Source organism: Diprion similis, chromosome 4 (assembly GCF_021155765.1).
Source record: "Diprion similis isolate iyDipSimi1 chromosome 4, iyDipSimi1.1, whole genome shotgun sequence".
NCBI classification, from domain to species: Eukaryota; Metazoa; Arthropoda; class Insecta; order Hymenoptera; family Diprionidae; genus Diprion; species Diprion similis.
Window position 1 is genome coordinate 20,033,306 of NC_060108.1, and position 18,910 is coordinate 20,052,215.

Consider the following 18,910-nt stretch of genomic DNA (forward strand, 5'->3'; position numbering starts at 1 on the left):
AACTCAGAAAACACATCAAAAATAGCGTAGGACCAGCAGCAGAGAAATGACGATGAAAATCTGCAGTTTTTTGGCTGTAACTTATGATGCGTTGCTCGCAGCCTATTGGGACTGCGCCCAATCGATTTCTCTCGCAAAATTACGTCGGAATAGTGCCATATAAAATTTATTGCAGCACTTTTCAAAATCGTCGAAATTTTCGCCGAAAATCCAAAGGGGTTAGCCTTACTTTTTTGCTCATTTTCGGAGCCGGAAATTTCTCGTCTCGGAATCGATTTGTATGACCATTTCTAGAGTAATTCGACCCCCAGGAACTCAGAAGACACATCAAAAATAGCGTAGGACCAGCAGCAGAGAAATGACGATGAAAATCTGCAGTTTTTTGGCTGTAACTTTTGATGCGTTGCCCGCAGCCTATTGGGACTGCGCCCAATCGATTCCTCTCGCAAAATTACGTCGGAATAGTGCCTCAAAAAATTTATTGCAGCACTTTTCAAAATCGTCGAAATTTTCGCCAAAAATCCAGAGGGGTTAGCCTTACTTTTTTGCTCATTTTCGGAGCCGAAAATTTCCCGTCTCGTAATCGATTTGTATGACCATTTCTAGAGTAATTCGACCCCCAGGAACTCAGAAAATACATCAAAAATAGCGTAGGACCAGCAGCAGAGAAATGACGATGAAAATCTGCAGTTTTTTGGCTGTAACTTTTGATGCGTTGCCCGCAGCCTATTGGGACTGCGCCCAATCGATTCCTCTCGCAAAATTACGTCGGAATAGTGCCTCAAAAAATTTATTGCAGCACTTTTCAAAATCGTCGAAATTTTCGCCAAAAATCCAGAGGGGTTAGCCTTACTTTTTTGCTCATTTTCGGAGCCGAAAATTTCTCGTCTCGGAATCGATTTGTATGACCATTTCTAGAGTAATTCGACCCCCAGGAACTCAGAAAACACATCAAAAATAGCGTAGGACCAGCAGCAGAGAAATGACGATGAAAATCTGCAGTTTTTTGGCTGTAACTTATGATGCGTTGCTCGCAGCCTATTGGGACTGCGCCCAATCGATTTCTCTCGCAAAATTACGTCGGAATAGTGCCTCAAAAAATTCATTGCAGCACTTTTCAAAATCGTCGAAATTTTCGCCAAAAATCCAAAGGGGTTAGCATTACTTTTTTGCTCATTTTCGGAGCCGAAAATTTTTCGTCTCGGAATCGATTTGTATGACCATTTCTAGAGTAATTCGACCCCCAGGAACTCAGAAAACACATCAAAAATAGCGTAGGACCAGCAGCAGAGAAATGACGATGAAAATCTGCAGTTTTTTGGCTGTAACTTTTGATGCGTTGCCCGCAGCCTATTGGGACTGCGCCCAATCGATTTCTCTCGCAAAGATACGTCGGAATAGTGCCTCAAAAAATTTATTGCAGCACTTTTCAAAATCGTCGAACTTTTCGCCAAAAATCCAAAGGGGTTAGCCTTACTTTTTTGCTCATTTTCGGAGCCGAAAATTTCTCGTCTCGGAATCGATTTGTATGACCATTTCTAGAGTAATTCGACCCCCAGGAACTCAGAAAACACATCAAAAATAGCGTAGGACCAGCAGCGGAGAAATGACGATGAAAATCTGCAGTTTTTTGGCTGTAACTTTTGATGCGTTGCCCGCAGCCTATTGGGACTGCGCCCAATCGATTTCTCTCGCAAAATTACGTCGGAATAGTGCCTTAAAAAATTTATTGCAGCACTTTTCAAAATCGTCGAAATTTTCGCCAAAAATCCAAAGGGGTTAGCCTTACTTTTTTGCTCATTTTCGGAGCCGAAAATTTCTCGTCTCGGAATCGATTCGTATGACCATTTCTAGAGTAATTCGACCCCCAGGAACTCAGAAACCACATCAAAAATAGCGTAGGACCAGCAGCAGAGAAATGACGATGAAAATCTGCAGTTTTTTGGCTGTAACTTTTGATGCGTTGCCCGCAGCCTATTGGGACTGCGCCCAATCGATTTCTCTCGCAAAGATACGTCGGAATAGTGCCTCAGAAAATTTATTGCAGCACTTTTCAAAATCGTCGAAATTTTCGACAAAAATCCAAAGGGGTTAGCCTTACTTTTTTGCTCATTTTCGGAGCCGAAAATTTCTCGTCTCGGAATCGATTTGTATGACCATTTCTAGAGTAATTCGACCCCCAGGAACTCAGAAAACACATCAAAAATAGCGTAGGACCAGCAGCAGAGAAATGACGATGAAAATCTGCAGTTTTTTGGCTGTAACTTTTGATGCGTTGCCCGCAGCCTATTGGGACTGCGCCCAATCGATTTCTCTCGCAAAGATACGTCGGAATAGTGCCTCAGAAAATTTATTGCAGCACTTTTCAAAATCGTCGAAATTTTCGACAAAAATCCAAAGGGGTTAGCCTTACTTTTTTGCTCATTTTCGGAGCCGAAAATTTCTCGTCTCGGAATCGATTTGTATGACCATTTCTAGAGTAATTCGACCCCCAGGAACTCAGAAAACACATCAAAAATAGCGTAGGACCAGCAGCAGAGAAATGACGATGAAAATCTGCAGTTTTTTGGCTGTAACTTTTGATGCGTTGCTCGCAGCCTATTGGGACTGCGCCCAATCGATTTCTCTCGCAAAATTACGTCGGAATAGTGCCTCAAAAAATTCATTGCAGCACTTTTTAAAATCGTCGAAATTTTCGCCAAAAATCCAAAGGGGTTAGCCTTACTTTTTTGCTCATTTTCCGAGCCGAAAATTTCTCGTCTCGGAATCGATTTGTATGACCATTTCTAGAGTAATTCGACCCCCAGGAACTCAGAAAACACATCAAAAATAGCGTAGGACCAGCAGCAGAGAAATGACGATGAAAATCTGCAGTTTTTTGGCTGTAACTTTTGATGCGTTGCTCGCAGCCTATTGGGACTGCGCCCAATTGATTTCTCTCGCAAAATTACGTCGGAATAGTGCCTCAAAAAATTCATTGCAGCACTTTTTAAAATCGTCGAAATTTTCGCCAAAAATCCAAAGGGGTTAGCCTTACTTTTTTGCTCATTTTCCGAGCCGAAAATTTCTCGTCTCGGAATCGATTTGTATGACCATTTCTAGAGTAATTCGACCCCCAGGAACTCAGAAAACACATCAAAAATAGCGTAGGACCAGCAGCAGAGAAATGACGATGAAAATCTGCAGTTTTTTGGCTGTAACTTATGATGCGTTGCTCGCAGCCTATTGGGACTGCGCCCAATCGATTTCTCTCGCAAAATTACGTCGGAATAGTGCCTCAAAAAATTTAATGCAGCACTTTTCAAAATCGTCGAAATTTTCGCCAAAAATCCAAAGGGGTTAGCCTTACTTTTTTGCTCATTTTCGGAGCCGAAAATTTCTCGTCTCGGAATCGATTTGTATGCCCGTTTCTAGAGTAATTCGACCCCCAGGAATTCAGAAAACACATCAAAAATAGCGTAGGACCAGCAGCAGAGAAATGACGATGAAAATCTGCAGTTTTTTGGCTGTAACTTCTGATGCGTTGCCCGCAGCCTATTGGGACTGCGCCCAATCGATTCCTCTCGCAAAATTACGTCGGAATAGTGCCTCAAAAAATTTATTGCAGCACTTTTCAAAATCGTCGAAATTTTCGCCGAAAATCCAAAGGGGTTAGCCTTACTTTTTTGCTCATTTTCGGAGCCGAAAATTTCTCGTCTCGGAATCGATTTGTATGACCATTTCTAGAGTAATTCGACCCCCAGGAACTCAGAAAACACATCAAAAATAGCGTAGGACCAGCAGCAGAGAAATGACGATGAAAATCTGCAGTTTTTTGGCTGTAACTTATGATGCGTTGCTCGCAGCCTATTGGGACTGCGCCCAATCGATTTCTCTCGCAAAATTACGTCGGAATAGTGCCTCAAAAAATTTAATGCAGCACTTTTCAAAATCGTCGAAATTTTCGCCAAAAATCCAAAGGGGTTAGCCTTACTTTTTTGCTCATTTTCGGAGCCGAAAATTTCTCGTCTCGGAATCGATTTGTATGCCCATTTCTAGAGTAATTCGACCCCCAGGAACTCAGAAAACACATCAAAAATAGCGTAGGACCAGCAGCAGAGAAATGACGATGAAAATCTGCAGTTTTTTGGCTGTAACTTTTGATGCGTTGCTCGCAGCCTATTGGGACTGCGCCCAATCGATTTCTCTCGCAAAATTACGTCGGAATAGTGCCTCAAAAAATTCATTGCAGCACTTTTCAAAATCGTCGAAATTTCCGCCAAAAATCCAAAGGGGTTAGCCTCACTTTTTTGCTCATTTTCGGAGCCGAAAATTTCTCGTCTCGGAATCGATTTGTATGACCATTTCTAGAGTAATTCGACCCCCAGGAACTCAGAAAACACATCAAAAATAGCGTAGGACCAGCAGCAGAGAAATGACGATGAAAATCTGCAGTTTTTTGGCTGTAACTTTTGATGCGTTGCCCGCAGCCTATTGGGACTCTTCCCAATCGATTCCTCTCGCAAAATTACGTCGGAATAGTGCCTCAAAAAATTTATTGCAGCACTTTTCAAAATCGTCGAAATTTTCGCCAAAAATCCAAAGGGGTTAGCCTTACTTTTTTGCTCATTTTCGGAGCCGAAAATTTCTCGTCTCGGAATCGATTTGTATGACCATTTCTAGAGTAATTCGACCCCCAGGAACTCAGAGAACACATCAAAAATAGCGTAGGACCAGCAGCAGAGAAATGACGATGAAAATCTGCAGTTTTTTGGCTGTAACTTATGATGCGTTGCTCGCAGCCTATTGGGACTGCGCCCAATCGATTTCTCTCGCAAAATTACGTCGAAATAGTGCCTCAAAAAATTTATTGCAGCACTTTTCAAAATCGTCGAAATTTTCGCCAAAAATCCAAAGGGGTTAGCCTTACTTTTTTGCTCATTTTCGGAGCCGAAAATTTCTCGTCTCGGAATCGATTTGTATGCCCATTTCTAGAGTAATTCGACCCCCAGGAACTCAGAGAACACATCAAAAATAGCGTAGGACCAGCAGCAGAGAAATGACGATGAAAATCTGCAGTTTTTTGGCTGTAACTTTTGATGCGTTGCTCGCAGCCTATTGGGACTGCGCCCAATCGATTTCTCTCGCAAAATTACGTCGGAATAGTGCCTCAAAAAATTCATTGCAGCACTTTTCAAAATCGTCGAAATTTTCGCCAAAAATCCAAAGGGGTTAGCCTCACTTTTTTGCTCATTTTCGGAGCCGAAAATTTCTCGTCTCGGAATCGATTTGTATGACCATTTCTAGAGTAATTCGACCCCCAGGAACTCAGAAAACACATCAAAAATAGCGTAGGACCAGCAGCAGAGAAATGACGATGAAAATCTGCAGTTTTTTGGCTGTAACTTTTGATGCGTTGCCCGCAGCCTATTGGGACTGCGCCCAATCGATTCCTCTCGCAAAATTACGTCGGAATAGTGCCTCAAAAAATTTATTGCAGCACTTTTCAAAATCGTCGAAATTTTCGCCAAAAATCCAAAGGGGTTAGCCTTACTTTTTTGCTCATTTTCGGAGCCGAAAATTTTTCGTCTCGGAATCGATTTGTATGACCATTTCTAGAGTAATTCGACCCCCAGGAACTCAGAAAACACATCAAAAATAGCGTAGGACCAGCAGCAGAGAAATGACGATGAAATTCTGCAGTTTTTTGGCTGTAACTTATGATGCGTTGCTCGCAGCCTATTGGGACTGCGCCCAATCGATTTCTCTCGCAAAATCACGTCGGAATAGTGCCTCAAAAAATTTATTGCAGCACTTTTCAAAATCGTCGAAATTTTCGCCAAAAATCCAAAGGGGTTAGCCTTACTTTTTTGCTTATTTTCGGAGCCGAAAATTTCTCGTTTCGGAATCGATTTGTATGCCCATTTCTAGAGTAATTCGACCCCCAGGAACTCAGAAAACACATCAAAAATAGCGTAGGACCAGCAGCAGAGAAATGACGATGAAAATCTGCAGTTTTTTGGCTGTAACTTATGATGCGTTGCTCGCAGCCTATCGGGACTGCGCCTAATCGATTCCTCTCGCAAAATTACGTCGGAATAGTGCCTCAACGAATTTATTGCAGCACTTTTCAAAATCGTCGAATATTTCGCCAAAAATCCAAAGGGGTTAGTCTCTCTTTTTTGCTCATTTTCGGAGTCGAAAATTTATTCTCTCGGAATCGATTTTTATGACCTCTTCTGGATTAATTGGACGCCTAGGAACTTAGACAATACAGCAAAAAGAGAATCGGACCAACAGCAGAGAAATTACTACGCACAGTCCAGCAGCTAAAATATGGAGAAAATACGTTTTCCGTTTTTTGGCTTCAACTTTCGATCTGTTTCTCCCAGCGCATTTGACCATCAGCATTTCAGAAAACTCTTCCCAAACAAACCCCAATGTCGCAGTTCAGCAACGGAACTTGGTTTCCAAGATTCAACCTGTTTCGGAAGAGGAAACCTTCAAACCGAAACAGCACGATCTGTTCAGTCACAATTATTGGGGATCGTTGTAATCAAATACAGGCAAAAGCTCAGAAATCATCGGTGTGCCATGTGCGATATTCTCGTTCGCTTGCAACGAGCAAGTATCACAATTACAATGATTTAGATCTAGTTGTGTTCAATAGACATTACCCAGTCTTTACCACAATATACTTGTTTATTTAATTTTATTCTTGTGGACACCTAATAGGTTTTACACAGCTTACGTACTAAATTGTGTTCATTAAATTAGTAATACACGAGCTAACATTGATTCTAAAGTTACAGTGTTTATCCTAATTGTATACTTATGTGCTTAGTTGTCGACTGTGTTTAGTGCGGTCAGGGAGTCAACCAATTCGAGTAACATACATGTGGAAATACTGATTTGTTACTACTAAATATTTATTCGGCAAGCTGTATACTATAGTACTCAAGATAAATGTTTTGTTCAAATTCCCAGCACTGACAATCAGTCAACTCTCCTTTCGTTAGAACTGTAATTATAACGGAAAAGACATCCAATCGCGTAGTTACAGGATATATTCAATCAAGTCCTACCGACATTCGTTCAATTAATATCTGTACATCTGGAAATAGAATTAGTTGACTTCGTACCAGTCTCAATATAGTCTTAACTTTAATGAATTGCCAGTTGTATTGTGATTGATTAGCTTAATTTGCATTCCGTATTTACATTCCAAGATTTGCAGTCCAGTTTATTTATAAAACGTAGTAGGAACTTTGGTTTCGCTGGGCAATGTTTTGGAGGCAGTTTTCTTCGAATGATTATTTACATGCGGCAATACTTTGATTCCTATCTATGGTTCGATAAATTTCTTTCAAATATTCTTATATTTTTCGATTTTCAAGACTAATGCCAAGTGTTTTTTTTCCCATTGTTGTGGGGCTACGCAAGAATTACTTGTTCCCGCAATATTATCAAATTGCGTTAGATTATTTTTTCTGAAAACTGCCACAAAACATTTGCCCGTGGATCTATCTTCCTTAGAAATATGACACTCACGAATACAATTCACATTCTCGATACTAATATTTAATGACCTATCAATTATATATATATACATGTATACCCTATATATAGGTGTTCGTATGTATGTCTATGATATATATATATTGTACATATATCATTTTTTTCACGAAGAAAATACACATGATTTCTACAATTTATTCATTTCTTTTTATAACAAAATTTAATAACCGGAATATCTCTGTACAAACGTTTTTTTTTCATCTTTATCAAAAGGACAACACGCACGATTCAATTATTTTCACAATCAAAATTTTGAATTTTGAATTTTATCATACAATTTTTTAGGAATAAAATTACTTTGCTCTTCATTTGTTTTTTTTTTGCCTAAAGTAAATTTACTTAAATATTTTTTTGTTTTTAGTCAATTTATTTTAACCATGTAAATTTTCTTTCCATGAGTCTAGCTATTTCATAGCCGCAACATTAAAAGTATATTTTTGTATTTTGTTATTTATACGATTTTATTTACAGGCTATCCTTGCGGACTCAAAGATCATTATAATAATATTTATTAATGGCTTAACAGTTTAACGTATGGGTATGAATTAGCCCCTAATATCTAAATTAGAATACTTTTATACATACTTATTATAAATCCATATTTATTTATATATTTATAAAGATATATATTCATATTCGTATATGTATCATACCCTATGCACATATACCGAACTTGCAATCATTTGAGAATGAGATCCATTTCACCAGGGGCTTCGAAACGCGAGATTTCAAGTACCGTTGTGATACATACCAAGTATATATCCTATTATTATATTTCACCATCACTGCATTCACGAACAAACAATTGATTTGGCTCATATTGATACGTACAATGGGTCGTTTGCACGTCGTTTTATTGCTTAAATCTCAGATTGAATATGGACCGGGATTACATAAGAGAAAAGTTTTCCAAGAATGCTGGATTTTCCGCATACAACATAGAGTGGTTTGGCAGTGGGGACGAAAAATAATTTGTCGATATTTATGAATGAAAAAGATTCTCGATGAAGCCCCGGAAAAGGAGTTTCAGTATGACTGAGAAAACGCGATCATTAAACCTGAAGACATGAGACGAGGTTGTGAATTTAAAATCTACACTTTCTATATGTATGGCAAAAAAGATGCGGACTAGCGTTACGTGAAAAAAAAAGAGAAAAAAAAACAAAGCAAATCAAAATGAAAAGCGGAAATTTTTTGTTCGATACTTTTAAGTCATAAATACAACCGATCGATACGATACGTTTTAGGGTATTGAGAAGAACCTTGCATGCATGTATACGCGTACTTCGTGCACTTTCAAAGACATTATTGCGATTCGTTTACTATATGTATGATTGCTGTAGGTATTTTATTTATCCATTTGTCATTTATTCATTTTAAATATGCATTTTCGTTATTAAATACCTATATTATGGTTACGTACGCAGACGAAAAGTTTCTAGAGAGTAAAACTTGTACTCTGATCAATTTATTCATTCGTATTTGGACGTATTACTATTTTGGTTCAACTTCCAGTCGTCTTCGCCTTATCGCAGCAGATCCCGCGGGAATATCGCAACTCTATTTCGTTCCCGTTCTTCCGGGTAAAGTCTAGACACACGCATACTTACGCACTCACACAACTTTCTCAACGTCTGTTGCGTTGGTTCACATTTTCACTTTCTTTACGCGGTGTATTAATTATAGGTACGATCACAATACTTTCTCTTTAGTATCATATATATATATGCATTACATGTGTACGTATTACTTGTCACATTTCAATTTACCGTAGCTATCGTTATTGTAATTGTTATTATTATTATTTATCCATTATGTGTGACGAGCGTTTTTTTTTCAATTATTACTATCATTATCATTACGAATAACATTATTAATGTATTTATCTTCGGAAAGTACGGTTTATGTTGTATTTCATTCACGGATTGTTACACCGCACGTTAGAACGATGTTGAAATTGGTGCGATAAATCCATTCTCCGAGACGCGTAATTGTATTCCACTTATTTTGATATTTATTCGAGAAAAAAGTAAACATGAAACAAAGTTCCAACTTTCACTATATATTGTTGCGTTTATATGTCACGAACGGTGTATAAGATTTTCAAATAAAAAATGTTAGGCAATTTGATTTCAGTTTATCATTCACCTACATGCATGTATAAAGTATGTTTTATAGCATTAGAGTTTTTTTCCCCACCCGTTTCCCAGTATTACGTACGTAAGTGTGCACTTAATCGTACTAAGTAGCCTCACGCACTCGTCGCATAACATTTTTCAGTCCGCCAACCAAATGAGAGGAATTTATTGTTAGAGCGAAAAAAGGTCGCTTAGACGACTCCCTTGGACGACATCATTCTGACGGTGTTCTTCAGGGCTTGTCGTTTATTGCAAAACCAAATTCGAATTACTTCTCTCTCGTATCCTAGCTGGTGAGCCAACGCTGTGATATCGGTACCTAAAACAAGAGCACGAAAATATTGCAGGCCGAATGAGCAGAGGAAAAAGAGTAAAAATAGGCTCTAGCGTGACGTGCGAGTTCTTACCGGATGGATGAGTGTTCCTCTCAAAATGTGCGTTCAACAGTTCCAATGCCTGCGGGGTGAACGAAGTCCTTCGTTTCCGTTTCTTGCTCGGTTCAACACCGATAAAGTCCGTCAGATGATTAGCTCCGCTTTTGTACCTGTAATCATTTGCACTGTTTTGAGTGAAAGTCTGACGATTTCTCGGCGTACGGGAAAGATTCCTCGTTACAATCGCCCGACTGCACGAATCTACACTAACATTAAGTTCGATATATATATTCTCTACGAAGTGAACTAGAAAATTCGTAGCTTCGAATAATCGCGTCAGCTGTGCGGACCGAAAGGTAACTGCGTGTCAGAATTTTTTCAATTGTATTGGACATACATGTGAAGTAGTCGATTTCCGGAGATTGGGAATAAAGCTTACGGATACCACGGTGCTGGTTAAAGGGTCGAATTTATCGCGTGAATTTTCGCCTAACAATAAGCCGCACAAAGCGACGAAAGGCACACAGTGAATTAGAATGGCTGCAAGATATTTCTACGAATCGACGAAAACAATATGCTAATGGAGATCCGCTGAGCTCGAAGGAGGCTGCATGGAAGTTGGCGCGGGGGGGGGGGGGGGGGTCGGAGAGCGAGAGCGTCGAGGGGAAAAGGAGGTACATCAGGAACCTGATTTTAATTAGTCCACAGTTTAATTACTCGGCAGATAAATCGTGCACGTGCACCGCATAAACTAGCTGCTTTCATTTTTTCGTATACACGAGCCCCGAGACACGCTTGCACTTAAAAGCTACGTTCCGGGACTTCGAGATGGGAACCAGCCGCTGCAGTCCCTAACTTTCGGTATCAGGGACGACCGCAAATTCTAGAAAACGACGCCCTCGTCTACAACATCAGTCCTGCATCCTGTACCGACAAATTTACCCCCCCCCCCCCCCCCCCCCCCGCCCCCCGCCCACACACACACACACACACACAGACAGCTAGACCGACTCGACGGCTTTTGTTACGATTGTTAAACCGTCCGCATCCGTGATGATGTTCCGATCATGGCCGATTGCCGGTTGAAATTCTTTAGGCGTGCATGACTTACCGATCAAACCGGTAAGGCATGCTACGGGCGTGACCGCCGCGATTATAATACACAGGCGTACGGATCTCATCGGCGATGCTCGGACCGCGGTTCGAGACTCGAGCCGTGATGATCTGTGGACTTGACGATCGTTCGCTCCACGGTCTACTGCCGAAAATGAGAAAATTTCGCGATTTAACCCTGGCTAATTAACCTACCCGATATTTATTGAAGGGCTCGGATATCCGATTAATCGAAGTCGGGTTAAATTAGTTAATGGTGTCCGATTACGACGCGCGCTTGACCTGATCCGTGAATATTTTTGTGGGGTATATAAAATAAAAAAAGAAACTGGCGAAAGATCGATTTCGAATGGATTTCGTTGATTGATGTTGATCGCAACTCACCTCTCCTCGGCCTCTTGCATCCACATTTTCAATACCGGCTTTATCTTCTGCGCACTCTTTGGCGTGATGTCTAGTTTTTCAAACCTGAAGACAAACGTGGGAAATTACTTATGTAACGTAGATTTTTTAGAATCATGGTGAAGGAGGCTGCGCAAATGAGTAGAGAAAAACGAGTTATGGTTAAAAAATGTCGTATTCAAAGTGAAGGAGGTGATTTGAAGAAGGTTGTGTGTATCGGTGGCTAAAGGAGCATTAATTAAACATACGAAATATCGACATGCAATAATTCGATTCAATAATCATCACAAGAGGACATTGACAAGGCGGTCATGCAAGAGTTTTGGTGATGTTTTGCTTATGATGTTGCCAACGCAAACTAAATTAATTTTACAAGAGAAGAAGAAGATAAAAGGTTGCCCACAGAAATATCTGAAAAATTATTACAGTGAAAAATTCATTTGACTTTTTTTCAATATGTGTTGGCGACACCATTGGTCCAAGCTTGCCAATGCCCTGGCTCGAAAAACTTACTTATTGTTATTTGAGTAATGCTCCCTTTTCAACGAAATTATCATGAGAAAAATAGTTCAAATCTGACTGCAGCTATACCCAAATATTATCCTTTCAACTACGACAACAAGGAGAGAAAGTAAATTCTAAAAAAAGGATGAAGAAAAAAAAAACAGTGGCGAACTTTTCTAGGTGAATAAGAAGACATGGTAGGCAGATATAATAAAAAATCAGGAAGAACCTAGGATGTAGAGAGGAAAAGCACAGATCGCAATTTTTATCATGTATCGTCGCTGTTTCTTTGAACGATCATTGAGTCGTAAGCTCCGATAATCGATGAAGAATGAAACAAAGTTTGATGGGACGTTACGGAGCAAGAACTCTATTAACAGTTAAATTATAATGCGATAGTAAAAAAAATATTATTCATCAAGCTGTACAACTGCGCAACGATAATTTAGGTACGTTTGATTAGATACTTTTGGCTGAATCGCTAAATTGATTTGTTAAATCCTTTCATGTTTTTCTTTTCTTTTTTCATACTTCTGTTCTCAGAGATTCTTAAGTCATTCCCACTGACGACTGCCGAATATTCATTAAAACCAAAGTATCACTCAGAACCGTGAAAGATCGTATGATTGCAACACTTGGATATAACTGCAGGAAAGGATTTCATAGAGTTTAATACTTTCAATGTTTTAAGTTAAATAAGTAGCATGTGGGTTTAACGTACATAACTTTCTGCTGAGAGGCAATCTGCGAGGCAGCGTACATCTGGGTAGCCAGGGCACTGGGGAACAATCACCAATGCTTAAGTTAGTCAAAGAATAAACGTGTATGACTCGTGAGACATAAATTCATATTCCACGCTGATATATTTATATATATATATATGTATAAATGTATTTTGGCCGTTACGACAAAGATGATTCTATCGTTTCTGCTCTATTCGAAACGAGCTAGGCTCTGTGCGACGTCAGGTTTCTCGTCGATATAACTTGGCTCGCTCAGAGAATAAAATAAATATAAAAATGATGTGCAACTTTTTGCGAGCAAAAGGCCATATTCGTTCGACGATGCTTTGCAGCCGTATAATTAATATAATCGCTCGATTCTAGCTACCGAACTGTGATAGAGCGCACTGAAAAAATAACTTGACAAAAATATATCGTAATTGCGTGTGTTTTTTCCGATGAAAATGCCATATCCAGTGACCTGGCACGTGTTACTATTCTGCAAGGCCTTTTTTTCTCGGTGAAAAAAATTCCCGAAGATCCTCCTACGTCCAAGGACAGCTTACCTACAAATGGCGCTTTGGCTATAAGCCGGTCCCTCGGTGATGCTTAGCGCTTGTCCCACTTGCGTTTGTGTTAACCCCAACGAAAGTCTCCGCAGTTTGAAAGCCTTCGCAAACTCCTTGATCTCGTCCAAATTAATTCCGTCCACGACGTTATTCGTTGCTTCGTTGATGGTTGGCTGATCTGCGAATAGCGAAATGGATCTTTTTAGGGTGGCGAAAAGAGCGCGGATTCAGGAAGTATCTACGACCGCATCCATGCTGTTGCGTTCTTTGATCAAATGCGCAAAATAGAACGACGTTTTAGTAACAGAATCGATCGGCTTCGTTACGGCAGCCGTACTATCAGGTCGATTTCCCTCGTAAATCTGTTAGCTCACGTGCCGTAGCAGCAGCAGCCTAAGCCGTGAATACCCACATGAGGGGACTAGCCTAACAGGTTTGCCCCGTTTCCGTGCAATAAACAGAAAATCCATAGGCTGCACTCTGTTTGATAAGTAGCCCTTAATTAATCGGCGACAACTGCTGGCACATTGCGGCGGTTAAAGGCCGAGATTAAATTCCAGCGTGTATGAGACATTCTCTCTAAACCTTACTACTATGTAGTAGCAATTATACGTACAGGAATCTTGACGGCGTTCTAAAACTCGCCGTATAAAGGCCACGAACGAACGAATAATTGAGTGTCGTTAAAACGCGAATGCTGGCCACGGTTACTCAATACCAATCGAGCAGGAATTACGGAAGTATACTTTTTTCGGTAATAGGTATCGGTCATAGTCATGTTTGTTGCGCGAGTTATTGGAATTGCCTAAGGCAATAAGGCATTGTTCGATCGAAGAATCAGTTTTGCGCGTAGAATTAGAATCTTTACGGTGGTTTGACGGCTCTTTAGAAACTAGTTTCCTTACTTGGAAGAAAGAGAGATAGAAAAAAAAAAAAAAAAATGAAACGAAGAATCAACGATGGATTTTGTTATACCCTCGAGTAGAGAGAGAGAGAGAAAGAAACTTTTCTGATTCGGAACACCGAATGCAAAGTGACTCACAACGTTCATTAGAACAGTAAAAAGAAGGTATTATACCGATTTATTCCCGCACAGCCGCCACCAACGGCGTTTGAGGGTGTAAGAAGCCGTTTTCGATTATCCGGACGATACTTACTCGGCGAGTCACTCAGAAGGTCGTCATCTTCGTCCCGGGGGCTGTGCAAGCTGCTCGGCGAGGCTTGACGCTTGACCCCGCCGCTGGGTCCATGCGTCGTCGTGATCGTGATCTCGCCGTTGCTGGCGGCGAGTCGATTTAAGGCCGATGCTGCGGATCCAACCGATCCGTTAAGCGGCGATGATTGTTCTGGTCTTTCTCTGTGGTGTTTTTCTTGAGGCTGAAGAGACAAGGCACGTAGAATATCTCGTTAATAAAGGACTTTTCACGAGTCAATCGATGACGTTCATTTTTACCGAGGAGATATGACGCGATGAGAATACCTCAGAATCATTTCTGAGCGTATCCACTCACAATCAGTTTCCCTCAAACGTCTACCGAGTCCTTGCGTACATAATAAACAAGTGGAACCTACCGGGTAATGATTCGAGTGTGAACTGTGCCGGTTCCCGTGCTGCTGGGGCGAGGTGGTGAGCAGAGTTTGTTGGGAGGCTTGAGCCGCTTGAACAGCCTGAGCAGCTTGAGCCGCCTGAGCGGCCTGAGCGACTTGAGCAGCTTGAGCGGCTTGAGCTACCTGGGCAGCCTGAGCAGCCTGAAGAATTTGCTGGGGTTGCATGGCGTTGAGAAGTTGCTGGCTGGCCGAACTATTGCCAAGAAGGTGGGGCAGGGCGGCGGGATTGATTCCGAGGCCGGAAGCGAGGCTCGGACTAGTCGGTACTGAAAGTTGCCAAGAGATTAGACGAGAGTTTATCTCCAATCTCTCTCTCTCCTACGTGTCCATTATACAATTCGCTCCTCCGTCCCGCTGCCACTACTCACCGTTGCTCGATGGGGTGTTCATAATGCTCTGGGGTTGGGCTATCGATTGCAGATTGGCCAGCGTCGTCGAGACCACTTGTCCGTTGCTGAGGGCGAGGTTGACCATCTGGTTGTTCGTCACGTGGCTCACGGGTATTGTCAGAATCGTCTGGGTTTCAAATCCTGCGATTCAAACGAGACGACATCAATTTCAACCTGCGGCTCGAACCCTTCGCAAAGTTCGCGTGATTTTCGAATGGTATCGGGATAAGAGAATAAGAACTCGTCTGCCCTTCTCCCTGGATTCGTTGCACACTCGGACCCGTTGGGAGGCGAAGCGAAGTGAGGTAAGAGCACTATCCCTCCGAGTTATGGGAGCTTCATAGAGGGAACATTAGTCGACCCAACGAGCTCCTAACCCCACGACCAGCAAAGTTGGCGAACTATTATCACCGTCTCAATAGTGCACAGGCTAGACTAGGTGTTCCAGTGGTGTACCGCTCCTGGACTCCTAATCATACTTAGAATAGTTCTCAGGATCACCCCGGGCATCGCTAATCAGATTACTTGGTGCACACGCTTAATATGATTACCGATTACGAGTATACGTATACTACATCCCGTTACCAAGCGAGTCCCTTATATTATTCGGTATACTGACGCGTTAGTTACGTGCGATATAACGCAGGCTGCCTCGCCCACTCTGCGAGGTCCTCCAAGATTTTACCGCGCCGTCAAACGATCCTTGTACCCACCCCTGAATAGCACGTGCTCAAGCACTGCGAGCCAGCTACCCCGCTTTAAGGAGGAAGAAGCCTTTAGGGTGACTGGTCTACAGCGACGGGGGTTTTGTTCGCGACTTCTCTTCGAGTATAATATGAGTTAAAAGGATGTAGGAGGTTCCTCACTGAAGTCGAAAACTTCCCTTGCAACACGGCGAAAACCGTCAGGCTAATACTGATTCTGCTTTCCCTGTAATCTCAATCCACTTTGGAGCAATCTGCAAGTTTCAGGTCGACAGGATGGGACCTCTTCCCCCTTTTCCGCGGCTGAACAACGTCGAAGGAACGAAGTTTAGCAGAGTACCGCAATCGATATAATAGTGGCCGAATCCGTGGGCTGTGATGTCCAGCGCAAGTGGGTACTTGGGTTTTGGGTCTCGAAAGGGTGGGACGAGGCCGAGGCGAAGGTGGGCCAGGAAACCCACCCTTTACCACCCGCCAAGGCGACGGGGTGGCTAGCGAGACGTTAATTATACATTGAAATTAGTTGCAGAGTTTGCCCTCTGCCTGACCGAACGGCTAGGTGGTGGGCTCCGGGTGGCGGAAGGGGAGGAAATAGATGGACGAGGGGGAGGAGGGGTACCTACGTAGGAACCAGAGCTGGCTGACCGTTGGTCTCACCTAATCCACCAAACTGCTTGCCAGGGATAGCCGGCATTAATAGCGCAGACTTGCTTATGCAATATCATGCCAGGTGGTATGGCGTTCGTGATAATTCCCGTGATGGCATTGGAAAACGGAAACGGATGATAACCGGGACTAGTCAAGGGTGCTTTCAAGCCTGCTTCTCGATTCCCTCAAATATTGTCACCCTCCCGAGGGAGTATGATGCTCGATATTTTTCTTACAGCTGGGGCTTACCTTGCGAGGTCGGTATCAGCAATCGTGCCCCTTGGATGCCCTGGACGAGTTGTCCGGAGGTCAGGACGAATTGAGGCATAGCTACCGGCTGTGGTTGTGACAGGAGTTGAGGCAGCGTTGCCACGGTCACAGAGCTTTGGGGTAAAAGGTGCGAAGTGGTTGCCGTGTTCGACGACGTTGGTATCGTACCAGCTGAAACCAGAGTTTCCGTTTCCGGATTAATCCTCGTCTGTCTGTGCGTCGGCTAATTGTTACGGGGAAAGTTCACCCGGAATTGGGTAATGGTAGGGAGGACTCGGCTAATCGGGAGGGATTCGGTGCGTTATTCATGTATCGTACTTTCACGTGCTGCAGTCTAGGTAGCAAGTTTTTTTAACGAAAATCCGAGAATGGAATCACTTGAAATCTGCAGGTCTGAATAAACCGGACAGAGTGCTGGTGTCTGTTGCACAATTAAGAGGATCGGATTAAGAGGTTTACCGTTACAAAGTCGTTCTGCGCCGAGAAGCGAAGTGTGCTTAACTAATTTAACCTCGTATCTCTTCTGACTCACCCGACGAACTGACGGTAAGGTTGAGCGGCGCGTTGATTAGCTGATTGTTTGTCAAGCCAGCGGTCATTCCTTGGAGACCAGCTGCCAGCGACGCGACCTGGGGGAGGTTTTGAAGATTTGCCCAATTTTGCAGGTTCTGAAGGGTCACCATCCCGGCCACTATGGAAAGAACAATCAAACAACACAAGACTCAGTAAGCCATCAGCAAGCAAGAAGAGCAGTTATCATTTCTGGGTTAGAGTTCATTGCCACTTTCAGAATCTCGGACCAATGGATATTCTACTTTTACGGGGTATACAGTTTGTACTTCAAACAACGTTTAAATCCTCACAGTGGTTTGGTTTAATGGACGTTATCGGTTTAAAGTGAAGACACCAACGCGTACCGTTTGTTTCTTTAAAACCAGATTTGTTAATTCACCGTGCAGTTCGACTAGAATCCAATCTTTAGATTGTAATAGTCTGATAATTTTTTGTATGTAAAATTACTTGAACCCTCACCAGCAGAAATCCACTATTTCTTGCTTTGTTTTTTTCTATCACCACTGCAGAGGTGATCAGTACTAACCGTGCATAAATTTCAAAGTACAAGTTATTCGTGCAGCTGAACGTTTTATTTGAAACGGTAATGATGGATTTAACAAGTTTTTCCTCCTGGTATATCCCCTCATCAGTTGCTGCTATATACCTTATACACAGATGAATGTAAAATTTTACGCTCGAATGACTATCTCCATAGAGCTAGAGGGCAAAAAGAAAGGATTGCTCTCCAGATTGCCGGACAACTAACGTTTGTGGTTCTGCAAATCCACCGTGAAGCATCGCAATTAGGTCTTCAACACATTGATTCGAATACCCGGATAAACGTTTCAGGGCAAGATACCAAAGCCTATACTACACCGGTCAGTGTCTATGCTCACGTACTTGTTCCATTTAAATGTGCTTGCGCCTGAGCGGCCGCTTTGGCGTGGTCTACGGTGTCCGGAGGTGTGTTGGGTTCTCTTTGGGGCGAACTCCTCAGACCCCCCATAAGCATATGGTGCTCGTGAAGAGCGGCTCCGGATCCCGGCTCAGGGCTTCCTGTGCTGCTTCTGTCGCTGTCCTGAAACAGAAACGAGGAAAAGGTTGTAATGCGAGTCAATGGGGAGGCGCCGATCGCACAATGTCACGCAAAACCGTTCGTTGCGTGATTAGAAAATGTTAGGATATGGCCTATCGCGTTTATAACCTCGTGGGAAAATCTACGTGAAAGTAGGCAAGCCGGCTGCCGATCGGCTCTAAGGTTACGCGGTATAGGTACCTATTCAATGGAATCAAACGCGAATATAAGTGGGACTGCAAGTGAGTAGCCGTTGGAATGTCGCCCGGTCTGCTGCGCATT

At 42.3% G+C, this 18,910-nt stretch overlaps 1 protein-coding gene across 5 annotated transcripts in view; it reads right to left on the bottom strand.

Moving 5' to 3' along the window:
• Positions 1-6,747: 6,747 nt before the first annotated feature.
• Positions 6,748-18,910, bottom strand: part of LOC124405310 (POU domain, class 6, transcription factor 1) — a 175,438-nt gene continuing 163,275 nt past the window's right edge. For 2 of the 5 annotated variants that reach the window (XM_046880116.1, XM_046880115.1), the window contains 11 exons: positions 18,454-18,631; positions 17,531-17,689; positions 16,978-17,169; positions 15,356-15,517; positions 14,952-15,253; positions 14,537-14,756; positions 13,377-13,557; positions 12,810-12,866; positions 11,567-11,650; positions 10,103-10,254; positions 6,748-10,014 (listed from right to left, as the gene is read on the bottom strand). In XM_046880116.1, the coding sequence (XP_046736072.1) occupies positions 9,887-10,014; positions 10,103-10,254; positions 11,567-11,650; positions 12,810-12,866; positions 13,377-13,557; positions 14,537-14,756; positions 14,952-15,253; positions 15,356-15,517; positions 16,978-17,169; positions 17,531-17,689; positions 18,454-18,631 (1,815 nt within the window). In that variant the 3' untranslated portion in view covers positions 6,748-9,886. The remainder of the gene's footprint in view (positions 10,015-10,102; positions 10,255-11,566; positions 11,651-12,809; positions 12,867-13,376; positions 13,558-14,536; positions 14,757-14,951; positions 15,254-15,355; positions 15,518-16,977; positions 17,170-17,530; positions 17,690-18,453; positions 18,632-18,910) is intronic. The other 3 variants (XM_046880117.1, XM_046880120.1, XM_046880119.1) reach the window with 3 other exon arrangements.